At 44.1% G+C, this 22814-nt stretch overlaps 1 protein-coding gene across 2 annotated transcripts in view; it reads right to left on the bottom strand.

Annotated features, from left to right (window-relative positions):
- Window positions 1-5758: 5758 nt before the first annotated feature.
- Window positions 5759-22814, bottom strand: part of dusp3a (dual specificity phosphatase 3a) — a 76748-nt gene continuing 59692 nt past the window's right edge. Inside the window, exons 1-2 of one of the 2 annotated variants that reach the window (XM_018752782.1) lie at window positions 11180-11472; window positions 5759-7206 (exon numbers count right to left, since the gene is read on the bottom strand). In XM_018752782.1, the coding sequence (XP_018608298.1) occupies window positions 6788-7206; window positions 11180-11429 (669 nt within the window). In that variant the 5' untranslated portion in view covers window positions 11430-11472 and the 3' untranslated portion in view covers window positions 5759-6787. Of the gene's footprint in view, window positions 7207-11179 lie in introns of those variants that run through there. The other variant, XM_029253621.1, reaches the window with a different exon arrangement.

The following is a 22814-nucleotide window of genomic DNA, read 5'->3' as shown; positions in this document are numbered from 1 at the left end:
GTGCAACCCAGGACTGGACGCCAGTCCATCACAGGGCACCCTAGGTGCGACTTGAACCCCAGACCCACCAGGGAGCAGGACCTGGCCAAGCCCACTGCACCCGCCTGGGACAGAATAAATGAACCCCTCCAGTTGAGGTGTACGTTATCATGTGTGAAAAACATGGGCCTTTCCCAGAAATCATCCTAGTTATTAACAAATGATACGCAATAAGAGCGGCGCCACATCTCCAACCACCTGTTAAAGGACACCAGCTTACTGTACACTATGTTCCCCATGAAGAGTCTGGGTAAAGGAGCAGACACTACTAGATTATGACATTTCCTTCTGGTTTTATTACACATAGAAATAAAGTGGCTCTTTAACACCTCAGACTGCTGGTAACGAATATCATTACCACCAACCTGCACCAACATAGTTGACACTGCATTATCGCTCAGAGAACTGACATGAGCCTTGATGTCGGACACACGTGTTCATGGGAAACACTTCACCTTTACACTTCAAATCCCAGGTCCCCGAGCCTTAACATTTCAGATAGCTGAATCCCCCAAAATAAGCACATTATTATTGGGTTTGGATGGGACAACCCAAACCAGGAACCCATGGCTTAGGCTTTGCTTCATTTGACTTACTCCGAACAGCTTCTCATTAGCTGTACTGGCGCCAGTAAGTGTCAACGCTGAGTTCGATACTACAGAGGCATGAGGACACATTGAGTGCAGCCAGCTCTCTGTTTAAAACCTGTACAACTCCTGAAAAGAAGAGTACTGGTAGCCATGATGAAACCCCTTAAAAAAGAACTCCAGAGGAGAGGAATCATTGTGCCACTGGAGAGGAGTACAGATTGGATTAGGAGTATGCTAGTGGTACAGAAACCCACTTTTAGACCAAGCATTGATCCAAGACCCCTGAACAAAGCTTTAAAATGTAGCAATTTTCTTCTATCAACCATTGAGGACATACTCCCTGACCTATCGAAAGCCAGAGTGTTCACTGTATGTGACGTCAAAAGTGGGTTTTAGCATGTCAAGCTGGAGGAGCAGTCCAGCTGTCTCACAACATTCGCTACTCCTTTTGGAAGGTACAGGTGGCTCAGGATGCCGATGGGCATAAGTCCAGCTCCTGAGATCTTTCAAAGAAAGATGACACTCGCATTAGAGGACATGCCGAAACTATACGATGTGCTTATTACAGGACAAAGAGAAACCCCAGAAACAGCAGAGCGAGACCAGAATGAAAAACTGAAAGCATGTCTGACACAATGCAAAGAGAAAGGCATTAAACTGAATATTGACAAATTCAAACTGTGACAGAAAGAAATCTCCTATATTGGACACTTCTTGGCATCGGATGGCCTGAAGATAGACCCCGACAAGGTTTGAGCCATAACACACATGTCTAAACCAGTAGATGTCAAAGGTGTTCAGAGATAGTTGGGAAAGGTGAATTACCCTTCGAAGCTTTGTGCACACCTCTCAGACCATTATAAGGAACCTACAATCCAATGTGATGCCTCTGACACAGGTCTTGGTGCAGCATCCATACAGGAAGGTATGCCAGTAGCATTCACAAACAGAGCATTAACACAAACGGAATGGGGTTATGCACAAATAAAGAAAGAATTCTTGGCTGTAGTTTTCAGTATGGAAAACTTTCACCGCTACGCGTATGGATGGACAGTAACTGCACAAGTGAACAAACCGTTAGAGAACAAAAAGGGAAAACCACTGCTGAGTGTACCAAAAAAACTTCAGAGAATTATGCTGAGAATTCAAAAGTATTGTGTGGATGTTGTCTGCGTTCCAGGCCGAGACATGCTGTTAACAGATATTCTGAGCAGAGCCTACTTGACTGAGAGTTCACCCACTGGATCTGTGGAAACTGAAATAGACCCTGGTTATTGCCTACAGATGCATCAATAGAACTTCTCCTAGCTACCTAGCTATTTACAAGACTTGGTCAACCACTACACCCCAACCAGACCGCTTTGCTCATCTACTTCTGCCTGCTTGGTGATCCAGTGCATGAAAGTAAAGCATGGAGGTTCTTGGTTCTGTCTCTGTTGTGATGGAACAACCTCCCCCTCTCACTCAGAACTACTGAAACTCTGTCTACATTCAAAAAGTGTCTGAAAGATCACCTTTTCCGGACTCACTTCATCCATGATCTCTCAAGCTCATGTATGGTGTAAACATTCATGCACCATAATTTTATGATCATGTCCAGATAAGCCTTTTCACAGCTGCTACTCCTATATTGTATGTAAATGTTTGTACACCTTTAAAAAAAAAAAAAAAGAAAAATTGTAGTTAGGTGATCAGGATTCGTCTATCCTGAGTTTTATGCACCTACTCGTGCGATGAACTTAGGTGTATAAAGTGGAAAAAACTACTGTATTTAAGAATCACACATCTGCAACTATTTCTACCTTTCTCCTAATGTAATGCACACATTGTATTTTCTAGAAGATGTACAGTACGTCACTTTGGACAAAAGTGTCTGCTAAATGAGTATATGTAAATGTATTGGTTTCCTTGTTTGATGTATTTATTTGTTTGCTCTGTGCCTGTGTTCAAGAGGTCTGTGTCACTGCATGAGAAGAGTGCTCTATAAAATATAAAATTAACTGAATTGAATTGAATTGAAAGAGGGGGTGCGGTGGCACAGTGGGTTGGACCGGGTCCTGCTATCCAGTGGGTCTGGGGTTTGAGTCCCGCTTGGGGTGCCTTGCGATGGACTGGTGTCCTGTGCTGGGTGTGTCCCCTCCCCCTCTGGCCTTACTCCCTGTGTTGCCGGGTAGGCTCCGGCTCCCCGCAACCCTGTATGGGACAAGCGATTCAGAAAATGTGTGTGAATTGAATTGAGATAGTCTTGCTTAAAGGAGTAATATTTACAGTGTGAACAATTACACTCTGAGTTAGCACAGAGATTAAATGTATGTTTATGCAAATTTGTAGGACCATTAAAAATTTGAGTTAAAAAAAGATGGATTTTAAAACACCGATAAAACATTTGGCAAGAGTGTTGGGTGACACATCTATATCAATATTAAAATCATTCATCAAGAGTACTTTGTCATAGCTGAACATTGTAAAGTTACTGGGAAAGTAAGAGTTTGGCCCAGGTGGATGATAGATAAGCAGTATAATTACTGTATGTAAACTTCAGATGTAAGATCTGGAGCTATAACTTCAAAGAAAGTGAAGTTATCATGATTTCTGGGGGTTATGTCATCCATTATTAAAAACAATGCTGACTCAACAACATACAGAGTAAAATTCATGAATACAATTAAACTGGTCTGAGGAGTCTTCAGTTAGCGGGATCATGTCAAAGTCACTGTGCCAGGTTTCAGTAAGAAAGAACAGATCTGACTTATAACTAAACAGTAGTAAAAGATAATGTGTGTTCTAGAAATTAATTTTTAAGCAATCTGCATTAACAGTTAAGTATAAAATGAAAATTTTAGCACAAGATTATTACTAGTGTAATACATTAGCACATATTCATAGATAAGTACAAAATGAAGCAATCAAATCTCCGTAAAAATTTATAGAATTAATTTCTTTGGGAGATCCTTTGGGTTGTGTTAATCAAGATGCCACCAGGTTGGTGGTCCACCAGGGATGATTTTTTTGTGAATTGTCCTTTTTGTTTTTATAGATGAAGTCCCATGAGATTTAATGACCCTACTGTTACAGAAGTCATCAGTCACACAAGGGTCAGTGGTGTCACATAGCACATTCCAAGATCGTGATGGAACTGCTTGAATTGCGTCATGTAACTCTCCCTCACTTGACCGCCAGCAATGGAGTTCATGACGCACATGGATGTCATATCTCAAGGCAGAAGGTCAGTCAGCCCCAATTTATTTAGTCACTGTTCATGTTTCACGCTCTAGAATTTCTGAGCAGATTGCTTGGAAAAAATCACTCCATGTCCAGAAAACCATTTTGTCAGCAGTTTCATAGACTAAGGCAACCAAATTAAAATTGTCACTCAGATTTGGGAGCAATTAATGATGAATTTATTTAATTTAAATTGTTATTGATTAAATTATTATTATGCCTTTGATTTTAAGCTTACACACACACACTGCCTGAAGCCACTTGTCCCGAGGTGAGTTGGAGCCTAACCCGGCAACACAGGGTGCAAGGCTAGAGGGGGAGGGGACATACCCAGGATGGGACACCAGTCCGTCGCAAAGCACCTCAAGCAGGACTCCCAGACCCACCAGAGAGCAGGCATAGGCTAAACCTGCTACCCCACCACACCCCTCTGATTTTAAACTTGATTTGTATATTTTTGTAAGTTGTTTCTGTAACCTTTCTGTATTGCTTTAAATAAGGTTTCCACTTTTGCAAAGAATATTCAGGAAATGCTGGTCTTGTGTCAGTTTAGAGAATTGGAAGCAGCCAGTATGCAAGTAAAGTTCAATGTAAACATTTTCTTTAGTGTCACGTGTTTGGATGCTGTCCATTGTGTAATGGGGGGCCCCTCATCAACTATCAAGAATGCCCTTCAGGACAAACAAGTTTGTAAGTTCAGGCTTTCTCCCCACAAAGCTTATGACCAGAGAATCATGGAATCCTCAAAGCTGAGACAAATGGCTGAGTGTCTGATAATGGCACATTAAAATAAAAATAAAAATCACTGCCTTTAGTCTGTTGCTCTTGCTGAGAAATGATGACTTAACTGTTTTTGTGAATTCTTTTGTGTAAATTTCTGTTTTCTGCCCCCACCCATGAATGAATCCAAATATTCAAAGAACCACAGGGCATGACCATGCTTAAGCACCCACTGTATTTTTCTCTGAGATGTACATCGCTTTGGAGACAACCATCTGATAAATGAATATCAATTGGTCTTCATTATCCGGAATAGAAACACTGAGAAACTAATGTAGTGTACAGGTAACAGCAATAACAAAAATAGCAGCTTTTTTTTCCAAATATACTTTATTCAATTAATCTTTATGTTTGAACTTGGAAATTGTTTTTTACAGGAAAATAATGGCCATCAAACAACTACAAAAGCTGCATAAATAATTTAAATGAAATAAAAATAAATACTACTTTTTTAAAAATAATAAAAAAAAATCTCTGTAATGGTCCTTCACAATGCGAGAGGATATTTAGCCTCCCCATGACCTTTCACCACCCTCATCCCCTTTTTGGGGCATAGCAAGCAAAGGAACTTGCAGACCACACAGTACAAGATATACAATGTAGTTACATCATTTTGGTAAGACATTAAGCACTCTACACAGCTGTTCTACAAGACAAAATCATTTCTGGTGAACCTTACAAACACAGATGAACAAAAGCAAATATTGGCAACACTGATTGAAAAACAGAAAGCAGAGAGAAAAATGTATTCCGTTTGCAATAAGCTGTGGAACCAAGAGTCAGGAAAGGTATTCCAAATGCTTTCTCTCTTCATCCTCTGTGAAATCAACACACACACATTTTCAGAACCGCTTGTCCCGAGCGGGGTCACGGGGAACCGGAGCCTACCCGGTAACACAGGGCATAAGGCCGGAGGGGGAGGGGACACACCCAGGACGGGACGCCAGTCCGTCGCAAGGCACCCCAAGCGGGACTTGAACCCCAGACCCACCGGAGAGCAGAACTGCGGTCCAACCCACTGCGCCACCGCACCCCCCTGGAGATCGAAATCAACACAAATTATCATAATTTAAATTGATTTGTTTCTTTTCCATGTCTCTTTTTCTTACTTCACCAAGCATGGAGAGCTCATTGTGTTTCCAAGAAATGTTGTGCTAACAGAATGAAGTTATAATCCTTCAGACTGCAGTTGCCTGGTTTGCTAAAAAGGGATTCCCATGTACGTACAAAATAGTCAAAATGTGGTTCTAAGTGATGACAAATCCAGTTGTCAGAGCACTCTTGCGCCACATGATTTTGTTCTCCTGTGAAAAACAGGAACTGATTATGTCTAGAGGGAAGCAGCCTTTAATTACTCACATCCTAAATAGTGGAGTGGTATCATTTTGTAATTAAGAGGAATCACAGTTCAAGTCCACAGACTGCCCTCTCTGCAGTGACCTGAGGTATACAGGTCTCTTGCTGCTTCAGTAAGTGATCTGCCCATCTGGAGCTTTGGTCACACTCACTACAGACTGCAGGGCTGCATAGGGCAATGCCAAGACACAGGCTAACTTCAAATGTCATGAGGAGATATGGTCTGAAGCATGTAAGCACAATACACCTCCCTCCAAGTCTATTTATCATTGCACTTCCAGAGGTGGAGAAGAACAGGTAATGATGGCATTTTCTCACACATTCAGGTGCTGGAGTCAACATACCAAAACACGTGCTCTTCTCCAGAAATAACAGCTGATGCTGATCCTTTTGGCAGTAGGTTTTGGTTTCAGCAGACAGCTTGGCACTATTGGTACACCAAGATATGCATCAGAATGAATCAACAATAGACCTTCTCAAAAAGGACAAACTCACTCATTCCATCTTCACCCCATTTAGAATGTCAACCTCAACTACTTGTGAAGTCACATCCTTCTTTTCTTTGGGGTATAACAGCTAAAGAGTTCATACAGTCAGAAGCAGAATGCAGTGATCAATTGTTAGATTTTTGGTGCAATTTGAGGGAAATATGCACAACCTGGAAGTTCAAAGTACATTTAATTTTTCTTTTTAGGTCATGCACCCCTAGCCTGTCTCTGTCTGCTGAGAAGTGTTGTGCATGTGGTACATACGTGTGTCTACATGCCCATGTATGATTGTGCACAAAAAGGGATGCAGCATTAGTAGGCATTGCCTGTCATCCTACGGTTGCTGCCTCTGCCTTGCGGAAGGAGTAGGGTACGCTTCTTGTTGCGGCGGGGCCTTAAGCCAGCAGGGATATCCTTGGCCTCAGACTGGTTGTGGAGGTTGCTGTAGCGCTTGCACTTGCAGGAGGTGACTGCACGGACCTTGTATGTGCGCCGGTGGCCATGTGGGCAGTGCAGCTGCACTCGCTGGGTGCGTATGTGTGCTGGGACGCAGCGGTAGTCAGAGGTGCTGGTCTTCCACCATTTGGCTCGCAGTATGGAGTTTGGGAGCAGGTGTGAGGTCACACACTGGCCTGAACACATCAGTTCCTTCACTGGCTTGGTGCTGCGGCATGAGCCGTCTGTAATGTACCGAGTGGAGCGCAGCTCCTGACAGCTCAGCTCAGATGCATCTAGAGCAGGAGAATAAGGAGAAATATACTGTTTTACTAATATTGCTCGAAATGCTGAAGAGATAAGGTCATACAGAAAAGTCATGAATGTGCTTGTCACAGTAAAGGGGCAATAGCTAACAGGAATAAAATATTCCCTGGGCAAAAACCTGCAATGGCCAACAATTCAAAGTAATGTGCATTTGAATGTCATGTTTGTATGTGTATTTGTATGGGAATATGTGTGTGTGTGAATATATATGCCTGCACATCCATGGTTATTATTTTTCATTTTAGTTTGGACATTACAACAAGGAATGATAAAAATTGTAAGGTAATTAAAACAAACACTGTGTATCATTATTCTGCATAATGAGAGAAGGATTACATTGGAAAATTCACTGTAGGCTTCAGTCCACAGCTTCAGGAAACATTCTTCAGCTTTATATACCGCCTTGTGTATTATCTGGCCAAAATGAGCAAACTTATATCAATTCAGAAATGGAAAAATTATCAAATTCATGAGTCTGCTATAATTTCATTACACCTTAGGTCATTAGAGCCAGAGTCTGAGAGACAAAATCTATTTTTTGTTTTTAATGGCACTTATTCTTTTGAGGGAAGCGTGGTGGCACGGCTGGTTTGGCTGGCTCCTGCTCTCTGGTGAGTTTGAGGATTCAGTCCTGCTGGGGGTGTGTTGCGACAGACTGGTGTCCTGTCCTGGGTGTGTCCCCTCCTCCTCCAGCCTTGCGCCCTGTGTTGCTGGGTTAGGCTCCGGCTTGCTGTGACCCCACTTGAGACAAGTGGTTTCAGACTGTGTGTGTGTGTGTGTGTGTGTGTGTGTGTGTGTGTGTGTGTGTGTGTGTGTGTGTGTGTGTGTGTGAGAGAGAGAGAGAGACTGCTCTGAGCAATAATTGAATATGTGGCTTTAGTCTTTGCAAGTACAAATGTCCTTGAATTAAGCTGAAATATTTGTTTTCAACTAGAAAGAGTTTTAACCCTATATTTGGACCTGAGGGGATCTAATAGAAATTGTCATATACCCCAGAATTTTCAGTTTGTTTTAGTGTAAAGGGCTAAACAAAGATACAGTTTTATTTTCAATACCATACTTAAAGACATTAACTAAAACTATTTATCTTGCTCAAATGCAGGATTAAGTGTTCAGCTGTCCAGTCATGCAGACTTGAGCCCAGTTTTAAACTTTTTTTCTTCAAAAACATTTAAAAATATTTTACATTTTGTATATAGATAAGATCTATAGTATGAAAAAAACACTGATCATTTTCAGACATGGTAGGGTTCCAAAAGCGATTCCTATGTGCAATACTTCAGATTGTTCAAAGTTGAAAGATGTGCCAAGAGGGGATCCTTGCCATTTCATTACAATTTTGCCCTCAAAATCATGACTGCATGCTCTATACAGTGAAAAAGTTCAATTTAAACACTGTGCAAAGCCTTGAATTTGTGTTAGGTCATCTGCTGTTAGGTCACTTCAAACATTTTCCAGTGGTAATGCTTGCTTATATCACTCCTTCAGACAATGAAAAAAGCTGTGAAGAGTGACTTCAGAGACTACACAGTGATGACAAGGTTTCTGAGATGCTGCTTTTCTATAACATTTTCCATTCCACTGCTGTCTTGGTAAATCATGGAGGCACATGGAAGCACAGCAAGTAGCGCTGCTGTCTCAGAACACTTGGGTGGTGTAAGAGGACATGCATTCAATCCCTGCTCAGTACGGAAAACATATGTATTGTTATGTCCCGTGTTACTGTGGGTTTGAGTGAGAGAACGCGTCCATTGGATTTGTTGAATTTGGGTGACATAGGGGGAATAAAAGAATCAAGGGAAATATTAGTATATCTAGAGTTGTAAGTCATCTTGGGTGAATAAGGTATAAGCTAATTCTGTTACATAGTGTTCAGTAGGGTCGCTTTGGAGAAGAGCATCTGCTCATCTCAAATAAGTAAATGTGAATTACAATAAGCTGGTATGGTAGTAGCGGGGTGCGGTGGCGCAGTGGGTTGGACCACAGTCCTGCTCTCCCGTGGGTCTGGGGTTCGAGTGCCTTGCGACGGACTGGCGTCCCGTCTTGGGTGTGTCCCCTCCCCCTCTGGCCTTACGCCCTGTGTTACCGGGTAGGCTCCGGTTCCCCGTGACCCCGTATGGGACAAGCGGTTCTGAAAATGCGTGTGTGTGTGTGTGGTATGGTAGTGGTTAGAGCAGTTCTTTTCAACCAAAAAGTTGGAGGTTTGAATCCTACCTCTACCTGTAGTACTCTAGAAAAAGGTATTTACCCTAAACTGCCCCAATAAAATTACCCAGCTGTATAAATTTTGCAAAAATGCATGTGATTTTAGAGGAAAGCATCAGCTAAATGTAATAAACACTCCCATCACTTGGGACTTACATGGTAGCCACAGATTGTACACTCTCAGCAAACCGTCCTGACACAGTACTGCACAGGAGTAAGAAAAGGAACATCTGCCTATGGATCAATATAACTATTCCAGATGATCTAAACTTTATGGCTGAACGAGGCTGAAAAACTTTGCAAGAATAAGGAGCTGGAAATTGAGGTCAGTACAACTGAAAATACAAAAACAAGGTGGTACCAGTAGTGTGTTGTGGGAAGGATTATCCAAATGCACCCGAAGTTCAGAAGATTGCACTGAAGAGAATTGTTACAATAAGAAAAGTTAACGCAAACATTTCTCATCAATTTTTTTTTTTTTTTTTTTTTGGGGGGGGGGGGGGGACAAAATACACACACACACACACACACACACACACACACACACACATTTTTTGAACCGCTTGTCCCATACGGGGTCACGGGGAACCGGAGCCTAACCCGGCAACTCAGGGCGTAAGGCCGGAGGAGGAGGGGACACACCCAGGACGGGACGCCAGTCCGTCACAAGGCACCCCAAGCAGGACTCAAACCTCAGACCCACTGGAGAGCTAGACCCGGGCAAACCCACTGCGCCACCAGGGACAAAATATCTGATGCAGAAATGATATCAACAGAGCAATAGAATTCTTCAAACAATATGATGAATCGAATAAATAGTAGATTGATTATGATCCCCCTGGCCGCTATAATTTAGTGAAAAGTTGAAGTTCAATTCTCATACAGTAAGTACAAGTACTGTGTACATAGTAGTATGAAATTCTTATTTGAGTGCTTCTCCACAGACTACTGAACTTTTGCAGCTGTGTATTATTGTTATTGCTGATAATCACACCCGGGCTGAAACCGCTTGTCCCGTGGCAAACCGGAGCCTAACCCGACAACACAGGGCGCAAGGCTGGAGGGGGAGGGGACATACCCAGGATGAGATGCCAGTCCGTCACAGGGCATCCTAAGCAGGACTCGAGCCCCAGACCCACCAGCGAGCAGTACCTGGCCAAGCCCGCTGCACCACCACACCCCCCTGTTGTTGATATTGATGATGTTATTTCCATTTCATTGTTTCTAAACATTTTCTTACGGCAGGTGTTGGTAACCTGTTTTTCAGAGAAGTGCTATTCTCGGAACTGTGAAAGTGATGTTCTTCTGCCAGCCACACCAAGTCTATTCTTAAAGAAATCAAAGGAACATGTTTTACTTGTTCTCTCATTGGTTTGAAATTCATTTAGTCTGAAAAGAAGACTAAATAACTTGTCTTTGACTTTCCTGTCAATGAGCACTTTACTTAAACATTAACGTTTTTTTTTTTAATCTAATACTAATTAGATGTAAAAATTAACTAATTTTTTTTAAATCAACTAAAAAGCCCCAAACGGTAAAAGCCCCAAGAAGCTGTATTCAGCTCCTTCTATATGAACTAGGATGGGAAACGTTCACATTACAACAGCTGTGTGCTACAGTGCTGGTAGTCCTATGCACACATAAAGTACAGTGCACATAAAGTACAGTACGCATAAATTACAGGCACCGCACACAAAATACAGTGTGCTAAGAAATGAGCAGAATGTGAACTCTTACCCAACAAGGGTGTCTCCTGCACTCTCCTCCTCACGTGCCCTGGACGGTTCATAGTGTTATTTGACAACTGTGGCTCTTCGAACGGTACCTTCTGGTCTTCGCTGTCTTCTGGGATGATTTCCGTAGCATCGTTTCTGAACACCTTCCATCCCTGGCTCCAGCATCCCTGCAGCAGAAGGATCAGGATGAAGGTGGAGGTGGACCACCAGAGCATTGTGATGTGCCTTGTTCTTTCCTCCACCAGACACATGTACAGGGGCCGTCGTCTTATTCAGTTATGGTCAGACACTAAGAGCTGTGAGTATTTAAGGAGCTCTGGTTCCGTAGACGCCACACAGCTGAGCTCTTATACCAAGTGGGAGGGATCTGGTGTTGGCAGTTCATCAACATATCTGTTGGTGGTATAGAGTGCTTAGATATTCGTGAGCTGCTATGACATCCTCCACTATCCAACATCCTGTTCTCTTACAATTATTGTGTTTTTTTTTCCTTCTCCGCATTTTTCATATGCGGTCTAAAAAAAGCAATGTTTTTTTGGGAATCATATTTTTGAAGTTAGGGGGTGCGGTGGCGCAGTGGGCTGGACCGGGTTCTACTCTCCAGTGGGTCTGGGGTTTGAGCCCTGCTTGGGGTGCAACAGGTGGTGAAACAGCTCTGTTATACAGAATTCTCACCAGTGCAATGTAACTGGCCAGGGTGATATATATTTGCAAATGCATATGACCTTAATATAGCCAGGAGATCAGTAATTAGAAAACTGATCTAACAGCAACACAGGATGTGGTTAAAGTTCTGTGTTGATGTTCTGAATTGTACAAGATCATCAACATTTTCAGATAAGAAGTACCTTTGTATAAATGCTGCCCTCTTGAGGTTAAACAACCACATCCAAAATACTAGTTCATAGTATAGTTCTACCAGTGATTCATTCCCAGATAATCTCATACTGAAAAAAGTATAATCAGCCTAATGCTGTATTTTTGGCAGCTAATGGTACCTATAAAAACAGATTTATTATTCATTCTGTACTGTCCTCTACACAAGGGGGGGTGCGGTGGTGGGGTGGTGCAGTAGCGGGTCTGGCTCTTCAGTGGGTTTAGGGTTCGAGTCCCGCTTGGGGTGTCTTGCGACGGACTGGTGTCCCGTGCTGGGTGTGTCCCCTCCTCCTCCAGGCTTACGCCCTGTGTGCTGGGTTAGGTTCCGGTTCCCCGTGCCCCGTATGGGGCAAGCCGTTCGGACAGACTGTCCTCTACACAGCCTTAGTGGTTTGACAGTCAGCTAAACTCTTTTCTTTCACATGACTCTGAAGACAAGTACTCTGGACCCTCTCCAATTTGCATACAGACGGAAGAGATCCACAGAGGACACCACCAGCACAACAATACACACTGCCCTCACCCACCTGGAAAACAAGGACAGCTATGTTCGAATGCTGTTTATTGATTACAGCTCAGCATTCAACACAGTGATACCTTTGAAGCTCATCAACAAGCTTCACAATCTTGGTGTGCCACCCATCCTCTGCAACTGGTTTCTGGGCTTTCTAACTGGCAGACCCCAGTCCATTAGAATTGGGAACCACACGTTCAGGTCAATTACCATAAACACAGGAACTCCGCAGGGCTGCTTGCTGAGCCCCATGCTCTACGCACTCTTCACCCATGATTATGTGGCCTCTCAGAACAACATCAGCATCATCAAATTTGCTAATGACACAACAGTCATTGGACTGATAACGGGAGGCGATGAGTCGGCATACAGGAGGGAAGTGGCTGACCTAGTGAAGTGGTGTCATGACAACAATCTCTCCATAGGCTAGGAGTAGCGGCAGCAGTAATGTGGTCGCTGTACTGGATTGTAGTGGTGAAAGGGGAGCTTAGCCATAAGTCAAAGCTCTCCGTTTACCAGTCGGTCTATATCGCTACTCTCACCTATGGTCATGAACTCAGGATAATGACCGAAAGAATAAGATTGTGGATGCAAGTTGCTGAAATGAGTTTTCTCCACAGGGTGGTGGAACTCACTCTCCATGATAGGCTGAGGAGTTAGGCCATCTGGGATGAACTTAGAGTCGAGCCCTTCTCCTCCACATTGATGGGAGCCAGTTGAGGTGGTTCAGGCAGCTGGTAAGGATGCCCCCTGGGTGCCTCTCTTTGGAGGTATACTGGGCATGGCTGGCTAACTGGGATGAGCCCCCAAGGTTGACCCAGGACCTGCTGGAGATTATATCTCCCAGCTGGCTTGGGAGTGGCTGGTGATGTCCCAGATTGAGCTGGAGGAAGTTGCATGGGACAGGGGCATATGGGCTTCTCTGCTCTCCCTATTGCCACCGCGACCCTAGAAGGACTAAATGACCAAGAAAATGGATGGATGGATGGATGGATGGATGGATGAATAGACATAATAAAATGAATTCATATTAAGATAGCTCATTCTAATATTTATGAACCAATTAAGCAATATCTGAGTTTTCTTAATGCTACTTAATGTGTTTTTCATGTTTTAGCAATGGTGGTGAGGAGGGATTTCCCATCATCTCTTACTACTTGGCACCTTTCATTATGTTAATTGTATGGTTTAGAATTTTTCTTTGGGTTTTTCGTGTACAGTCAGAAAGTTTTCTTCTTGTCTTCACTGTGAACCAATGTTCACCACATGAGTAGGTGTATAAAACTTTATCAGAATATCCACAATTCCTGATTATCTTCCTAGTAATTTTTTTTTTTTTTTTTTTTGGAAAATACATATAAACATTTGTGTTAGGTTATAGGAGTAGCTGGGTAAGGGTTTATTTAGGTAGTAATGTGTGAACATTTACATCTTACATTAACTTAAGAGATCATGTTCGAATCCATGAATGTCTTGTGCCGGTAGTCCACTTGTCATCTGGTTGGTCTGGTTCCCCAACACCTGATGCAGACCTTGTTAATCTGGGCGACATGCAAGGTGGTACGGCTTCAGTTATATTTCTCTCACTCATATTCCGAGGTAGGCTTGTGTATAGTATTAGGAGCGTAAGCCTAGGGACTCCTACGGGAGCCTGACCCTGAGTGGGATTCAAAACCTGGTCTCCTGCACCAAAATCAATGACACTACTTACAGGACATTCAGTTGCTACATAGTTTGGATATAACTGAGTAGCTGGGATAATGTACAGGAATATCTGTGCAGAATATGGACTGGAAGTCCCCAAGTCCAAATGGGAGACACTACCAAAGGTGGTTGAAAACAGCAGACTTAAAGTCCTGTGGGACTTCAAGTTTCAGACTGACAAGCAGTTGCTGGCCAACAAACCAGAAATAGTGATGGTTGACAAAGAGGAGAAGAGGGCAATTTTGATACATGTGGCAATCCCAAGTGATAGCAATATCAGAACGAAGGAGCATGAGAAGACTGAGAAGTACCAAGGGGTGAGGGAAGAACTGGAATGGATGTGGAAGGTGAAGTCTAGAGTGGTCTCAGTGGTAATAAGAGCACTCGGGGCTGTGACCCCCAAACTAGGAGAATGGCTCCAGCAGATTCCAGGAACAACATCTGAAGTCTCTCTCCAGAACAGTGCAGTCCTAGGAACAGCTAAGACACTGCACAAGACCCTCAGACTGCAAGGCCTCTGGTAGAGAAGCTGAGCTTGAGGAAGACACCCACACACACACACACACACACACACACACACACACACACACACACTCACCATCCCATGTGGGGGTGAGAGGGAGTTTATATACATATATAAAACATTGCCTTCATGCATGTTGTATTTACATTTATTCATTTATTTATTCACAATATATATGACATGGTGACGGAGCTCAGGAAGGTGACACACTCAAGTCAAGATTGCGTTTTCCTTTTATTTGGAAAACAGGGAGCAGGCCAGAGAATGGTCAATGGACAGGCAAAGGTCAGACGATCAGCGAAAGTTGTTGAAAGGACGAGACAGGAATCGAAGTCGAGACGAGAACAGGCAGAAGGTTGGTAATCCGGAGCGAGTTCCAATAAACACGGATTGACAAGGAGGTAGAGGTCACTCAAAACTGAAGTTCTGTATTGAGTACTCATCGGAGTTGCCTTTTATCTGCTATCCCATCAGGGAGCAGCAGGTGTCGCCGATGTGCTGGCAGATGGGGTCGTGACAGTATAATTTTATATACTGTATATGCCACGCACATGCCGCCGGAGCAATGCGGAACACCTGGGGCGCGGCCCAGACTGATGCTTAAAAGGCTGCGTCAGAGCAGGAGCTGACGCAGAACCTTGTTCAGCCTTAAATAAACTCCTTTCAGATCCCTTCGCCCTCTCTCAGTCCCTTTGCCCTACTCCTTAGTCATCGTTATCTCTTCATGATCATCGACCCCTTGCTTATTTACTAACCTTGCCTTTTGGATTGCCCCTTCAGCGACGTACGCGCCTCAAAGACCTTTTGCCTGTCCTGCGACAACGTTTCTCAGATTTCCCATAATAAAGCCCTTGTTCCACTCCGCACTTGGGTCCGCACATATATATATAAACTTAAAAGAAAAATTTCCCCACTAGCCCCCTTTTGCGGGCGGTCTTACTCCTTCAAGCTCGGGTCCACTACCAGAGGCCTGGGAGCTTCAGGGTTTTCTGCAGTATCTTCGCTGTTCCTAGGACCGCGCTCTTCTGGACAGAGATCTCGGATGTTGTTCCCGGGATCTGCTGGAGCCACTCTCCCAGCTTAGGGGTCACAGCCCCAGGTGTTCCAATTACCACGGGGACCACTGTTGCCTTCACCTTCCACATCTTTTCTAGCTCCTCTCAGTCCTTGGTATTTCTCAAGCTTCTCATGTTCTTTCTTTCTGATGTTGCCATCGCTTGGGATGGCGACATCTCTCACTACGGCTTTCTTCCTCTGTTTGTCCACCACTACTATGTCCGGTTGGTTAGCCATTACCAGTTTGTCAGTCTGGATCTGGAAGTCCCACAGGATCTTAGCTTGGTCATTCTCGACCACCCTATATATATATATATATATTATTTATATATATATATATATATATTATTGATTATTATTATTATTATTATTATAGATTATTTTTGAGTTCCAAAGTTGAGTCATGACATTGAATGATGACACAACTTTGGAACTCAAAAATAATGCTGGGAAGGCTGGCTGTAGGCGCAGGTCCTGGAGGAAATGGGTTCCTCAGACCAAGGGCATTATTTCCCTGGTGCCAGCGTTCTGCTAATCATTCTTCATGAACGCTGTCTCCGCGTCCTTCTTCGCAACATCCAAACCCATGGCGCTGCATGTCACAATATGTTGTACATTGTATGCTGTTGCAACCAGAAAGATTTTCCCTCTAACTCATTTACAGAGTAATATTTACTGGTGTAATTCAGGGTAAGAGATATGTTCAAGGGTTCTACAACAGAATGGAGGATTGCAGACCTGGATCCTTTGAGAGGAAGTAGGTGGCACTCACTACTAAATCACCTCCTGGACACAGTATAACAAACAACTCCTTATGCAACACAGGACACTCTGTCTCTGGACTGTGAGAGGAAACCAGAGCACCTGGAGAACATGCCAATTCCACACAACCTGAGCAGGGGTTAAACCCATGCCCTCTCGCATTACCCAGGTGCTGTGGGACAGAAGTGCTGTTGGCTGCACCACCATGACTGCCACTTTTTGTACCCCAATTAACATCCCAAATGTTTCTTTTTTTTTACTGGAAACTCAGCTTTACTTTAAAGTAGTTAACCAAGAAGTACAGTTTGTCCAATTGTCAGACAACTAAACCATGTGACTTTGTGAGGTGGGAAACAGAGAAAAAGAAAAAAATGAAAAAAGAAAAGACAAAAGAGGGGAAAGAAGGTTAAACAATAACAAAACTTTAAAACAAAGAGCAACATCCCCCCGTAGAAAATCCATCAGCTAATAACTATATTTATGCATGTCTATGTTTACATTGAGGTGGTGCGGCAGGTTTGGCCAATGCCTGCTCTTGTAGCAGGTCTGGAATTCAAGGCCTGTTCAGGGGGGCCTTGGGGCAGACTGGTGTCCTGTCCAGGGTGTGTCCCTTGTGCTCTGTGTTGCAGGGCTGGCTCTGGCTGGATCTGACCCCGCTCAGGAATAACAACTCTAAAGGTTTGTTATATTTACTTTACATATACACAAACAAAGAAAGTGGCTAAAGTCGCTTGTCCCAAGCAAGGCTGTGGTCAACCAGTGCCAAACCCAGCAACGCAGGCATAAGGCTGAAGGGGGAGAGGGCACACCCAGGATGGGGCTCAAATCCCAGACTTGCCAGAAAGCAGGCCCCAGCAAATCCTGCTGCACCACCAGGGCCCCTACGTTATATACAGTAAATATGCATTTTATTCTGATATACAGACTCCCTGTTTACAAATTTTCTGCATGAGAGCCCTTAGAAAAGATACAGCTGGTAGTGTGGTGGTTAGAGTGACTGCCTTTGGGCCTAAAGGTTGGTGGTTTGATCCCCTTCTGGCTGTAGTGTCTCTGTGTATGATACTTACCTTTGTTACCCAACTGTATAGACAGATAAATAATTGTAAGCTTGTACTAATTGTTGCTTTGGAGAAAAGCCTCATATAAATGTAAGACCTTAAAAATTCAATTTATTTTGTACAGCACATGCTACTCACACAGTGACACAGCACTGAAGAAAGGGTTAAGACAAATAAATAAGACAGTGAACTATATACTACAGTAATACATTATCCATGCAGTTATTAAAGCTATAAGTATGCCTACGGATCACGGAGGAAAGGAACAAAAAACTGAACTGTCAACTGAAAGTTAAGGGAGAAAAAAACCTCTGGAAGTCCAAGTGCCAGTGGCGGCCCACCCCTCCTAGGCATTCTAAATTAAAAAAAAAAGACTTCTGAGTCAATAAAAAAGTAATAACATTTTAGCTGAGTGTTAACTTGTGATAGGGGGGTGCGGTGGCGCAGTGGGTTGGACCGGGTCCTGCTCTCCAGTGGGTCTGGGGTTTGAGTCCTCCTTGGGGTGCCTTGTGATGGACTGGCGTCCTGTCCTGGGTGTGTCCCCTCCCCCTCTGGCCTTATGCCCTGTGTTGCTGGGTAGGCTCTGGTTCCCTGTGACCCCATCTGGGACAAGTGATTCTGAAAATGTGTGTGTGTGTGTGTGTTAACTTGAGATACTCAACAGTTACATATGTATGTCTTGCCCATCATGGCAGGCAGTCATCAGCTTGAGTCAGCAACATACTGTATATCTCAACATATCAAAGCCACAATCTAGTCCTTCAGTACTCATGGGATCTTCCTTTATCTTGCAAAAAACTGCATCTAAGTCTTGAATCAGGCTTTGCTGATGTCCTACCTAGACCACCGCAACCCTCTCTCTCTGGTTTTCTGGTCTTTAGGCCCAGCTCTAATTCAAGACACTGGTAATGGCATATAAAACCTTCAATGGATCTACTCCTTGGTATGTCTTCTTTTTCTTCTTCGGTCCTTAGCTGGGGGGCAGGTCGCCCTCTCAACCAAAACACTGCTGTAGATGCTGCTGGATTCCGTATGTCATTCAGGATACGTTTCCACTTCTGGCGATCGGTGGCGATAATTCTAGCCTCGTTCATGGTCAGTTGCTGGTTCTTTAGGTTTTCTTCAACATGTTTAAGCCATGTTTTCTTTGGCGCTGTTTGTTGAACCCTCCAGTGGACAGGTCACTCTCACCAGAGGAGCTTTCTCACCAGAATGAGTTTTTTCGAAATTTCATGTGGTTTCTTGCCTGGTTTCCCTGGTTTCCCAGTTCTGATCACTGCGGCAGGGTGACCACCCTCCTCCTTTTGCAGTTGGTCTTGGGACTGTCCTTGGCGGAGTTCCTTGCTATGTACAAGATGTGATCACTCTCTGCAGCCCAACCAGACTGCTACGTTCCTCCATCTTTGCCCATTTGGTAGTCCCACAAACAAGAGGTGCCAAATCAAAAGCAAAAAGGTTTTCAGTTCTGGCTCCAGTGATGGAATAAAAAGAAAGAAATTACAAAAGAAATTACCTTATTTCTTCCACCACGCAGGAGAGAACTGACTTCAACCCGCTTGTTCTCCAACAAGCATACCAAGGATTTTAGCACTTCATTCATTATGCCTCCAAGTATATCTTCCCTGAGATAAACAACCTAAAATGCAGACTAAATATGCCTCAAAGAGGCTATACCACCACACAAGCTGCAAGTCGGCTCCGTACCGTTAAGATTCTGTGGAGTAGGGAGAACATTGTAGGTGGCTCCAATGAGAAACTTAATATGACCGGTGTCCATCGCCCACAGATCATGCCAGCTGATCTTCCGTTTCTCCACATGCTCCCAAGCCAAACATCGCCCTTGCACACCATGTGACGTCGCAGTTGCCCGCCTCGTCTCCTCTTCCTGTTCACGGATAAAACCAATCACCATCTTTCTCCTCTCCGGCAACTTAGCTTTACTCCACAACTTTATTCGATCGCTGGCACCGAGCCCCGCCCTACCTACCTGCACCTGACCGACCACATCTCTGTGCTCAAGCGTTGTCTGCGCATGCACAACAGCTTCCCGTGGATCCCACTTACGTCCTGTTTTTAAACTTACAGGAACCAATCTCACCACTGGGTCTCTTGTGCTTGACAATGTTAATTCCAGGCCAACCTTGGCACACTTGAATTCTTCTACAAGACTAGTCAATGGTAATTCCAAAACTCCCTTTCCATACAAAGCCACACTACTCAAACAATGAGGAATCCCCAACCATCTCCTAATAGCTTTGCTCATAACCCTTTCCAGTCTTTCAACCCCTGACATAGAAACCTCGTATATAGTTAGCGGCCATCTAATACAAGGCAATAAACTAAACTGCAGGCACCAAACCTTCAGCTTCCCTGGTAAAAAAGATTTATCAATCCTATTAATTGCCTGCACTACATCCTCCCTTAATCTTTTAACCTGCTCCCTGTCACTTAGTGAGAAATCATACCATCGACCTAAGCTCTTAATTGGGCTTTCAGCCACTGATGGAACCTTTTCCCCATCAATATGGAAATTCTCCTGCGATAACTTTCCTTTAACTATTGACAAGCTCCTGCACTTGCTAGGTTTAATTTTCAATCCGACCAACTTTAGATTCCCATTCAGCTTCGTTAATAAGCAACAAGTACACAGGGCAGTAGTAGTAAGCACAGTCATATCATCCATATACACTCTGATTGGCAGAAGGCAAGAACCATCCTTCAGCCTCATACCCCCAACCACCCATCTCGAAGCCCTTATTATCACTTCCATAGCCATGGTAAAAGCCAGAGGTGAGATTGTGCATCCGGCCATTATGCCAATCCCCAACCGCTGCCAAGTTGTGGTGTATTGTTTGGTACAAAAATAAAACTGGATGTCTTCAAAATACACCTTAACCAGTCTCATAATACACTCTGGGACTTCAAAAAAATCAAATGCCCTCCACAACAAAACACGCAGCACTGAACCAAAAGCATTCACCAAGTCCAAAAAAAATCATGAGGTCTTCACCTTCCATCTTGGCCTCCTTTATCTGGTGCCAGATCACACTACAATGCTCTAAACAGCCTGAAAAACCTGCAATTCGTGCTTTCTGCACAGATGTGTCAATTAAATTGTTGGCCAACAAATATGCAGACACCTTCTGCACCACAAAACTATAAAATATATTCCCTTCAACATTAAGAAGGCATATTGGCCTGAATTGCTCTATTTCTACTGCATCTTTCTCTTTGGGTATAAATACCCCTCCTGCTCGCCGCCATTCTTTTGGAATGATACCTTTTTTCCATACAACCACCATCTGCTTCCACGAAAACTTTAGGACATTCAGGGCACCTTAATAAACCCCAGTAAGGAACCCCATTGCGTCCTGGAGCAGATGCTGCCCTCGCACGCCGTACCACCTCTTGTACTTTTTTCAACCTTGGAGAACACATGTCCATTTGCGCCACAATCTCCCCTAATGGAGGAATATCTGCAGGTCCTTCAAAACCCTCTCGCTTTCACCATCGGTGTGCATTTCCTGCAGATAGCTCTCCAATTCCCTCCTTTGAACATTTTAAACAAGCAGACTTCTCTTGCTCAAGCAAGGACTTCACAAATTTAAATGGGTCCTTAAAAAATGCCACCCTAACCTGCTCCTTCCTCTTCCTCCTCAATCTAAGCTTTTCCGCTCTCCTCAACACTGCTAATCTACATTTCAATTCTTCCTGCAAAATATTAATACCACCTCTCCCTTCCTCATCTGCTCATTTCCAGAGCTTTTTAAAGTGTCTTCTTTCCTGAATCAGCTTCTCAATTTCCATCTGCCGTCTTGACCTTAACATGCTCTGCTCACGCTTACGTTTCTTCTCGAACACCCAAAATCTCTTCTTTCCATAGTCGTATATAATCTCACCAAATTGGTTTGTTTTAAACTCAGCCATACCCTTCAGACCATTTAAAATCCCACTGAAGTCATCGTTAACAGAGGTCCACTCCTTACAGTCAGTGGCGCCTGGCCATCTCACCTTAGGTTTTTTTGTTCCTTACGCCTTTCCTTCCCTGTCTATTTTGGTATCATCTGCCCCGCATCCTCCCCATGATCGATGCTGCCTTGTGCATCCATGTTTGGTCTTGTCTCCTCTGAGATAGAGGTATTGATGTCCTGTGGTCTTTGGTGTGCAACCTGCCCCTGGACTTCACCTGACTTATTTGGACCACTCCGTAGGTCATGGCGATCAATGCGGGGCCCCTGCCCTCGTCCCCCCAAACACTTCTTCTTGCCTTGATGAATTCTTCGGCCTCTCACTGAAGCCACCCTCCTCCAACCACAAATACACACCTGCAGCACCGATCCACCCCTGCTTGGCGTGGTTGTATCCATGCTTTCCCCCTTATTCATGGTCAAGCTCACGCCAAGGTCTAAAGCCGTTATATTCATCGATGAGTCATCTTCCATCCCTCCTCTCGCTGACTCTTGGGGTATTGATAACATTTGTGTGTCTGTAGCTTAAATAGGGCGCACCCCCTGTTACACAAGAGCATAAGATGCTGCTGACACAGGTTGCTAGCCCATGTCAGCCCCAAGTGGGGTCTGTTCCCTCCTGCTAGCAGTCTCTCCTTGCTGTCACACGATCTTTCCCATGCCGCCAGCTGCCCTGTTCACAGCAGTCACTAGTCACCTAGAACAAACATGCAATAATACACAGGGAAAGATATTCGTGCCAAAATCATGGGGGCTGGACACAAACCAACCACGCTACCAATACTCCATCCCTCCCAAAACCCCACATACCCCTCACCCCACACCAAACAGTTCCCTCCACTTAAAAAAAGAAAATAACTAAAAATCAGCCCACATCATAGGCAAGCGCCATCCTCCTCGCCGGGAGCCACCGTGAGAAGTTTGTTGGGGTTGTCAAGTGGGCACCTTCCTTCGTTGATTTTTCATTGAATTGAGCCCACGACACCTCCAGAAGGCTCAACAGCGAGATTTGGCGTCCCAGACCCACCCTCCTCCATGCCCTCAGTGCCATCCCGGCGACTCCACCCACCAAAGGACCTCCCACCCCAGCCATACATTAACCACCAACAAACCAACCAACACACCACATCAGCATATGGAGGTGACAACAAAACTCGAACCATGTGATGTTCACA

This window comes from Scleropages formosus, chromosome 7, assembly GCF_900964775.1.
Source record: "Scleropages formosus chromosome 7, fSclFor1.1, whole genome shotgun sequence".
NCBI lineage: Eukaryota > Metazoa > Chordata > Actinopteri > Osteoglossiformes > Osteoglossidae > Scleropages > Scleropages formosus.
The sequence above is the reverse complement of the archived record's forward strand: the minus strand, read 5'-3'. Positions and strand labels throughout refer to the sequence as shown.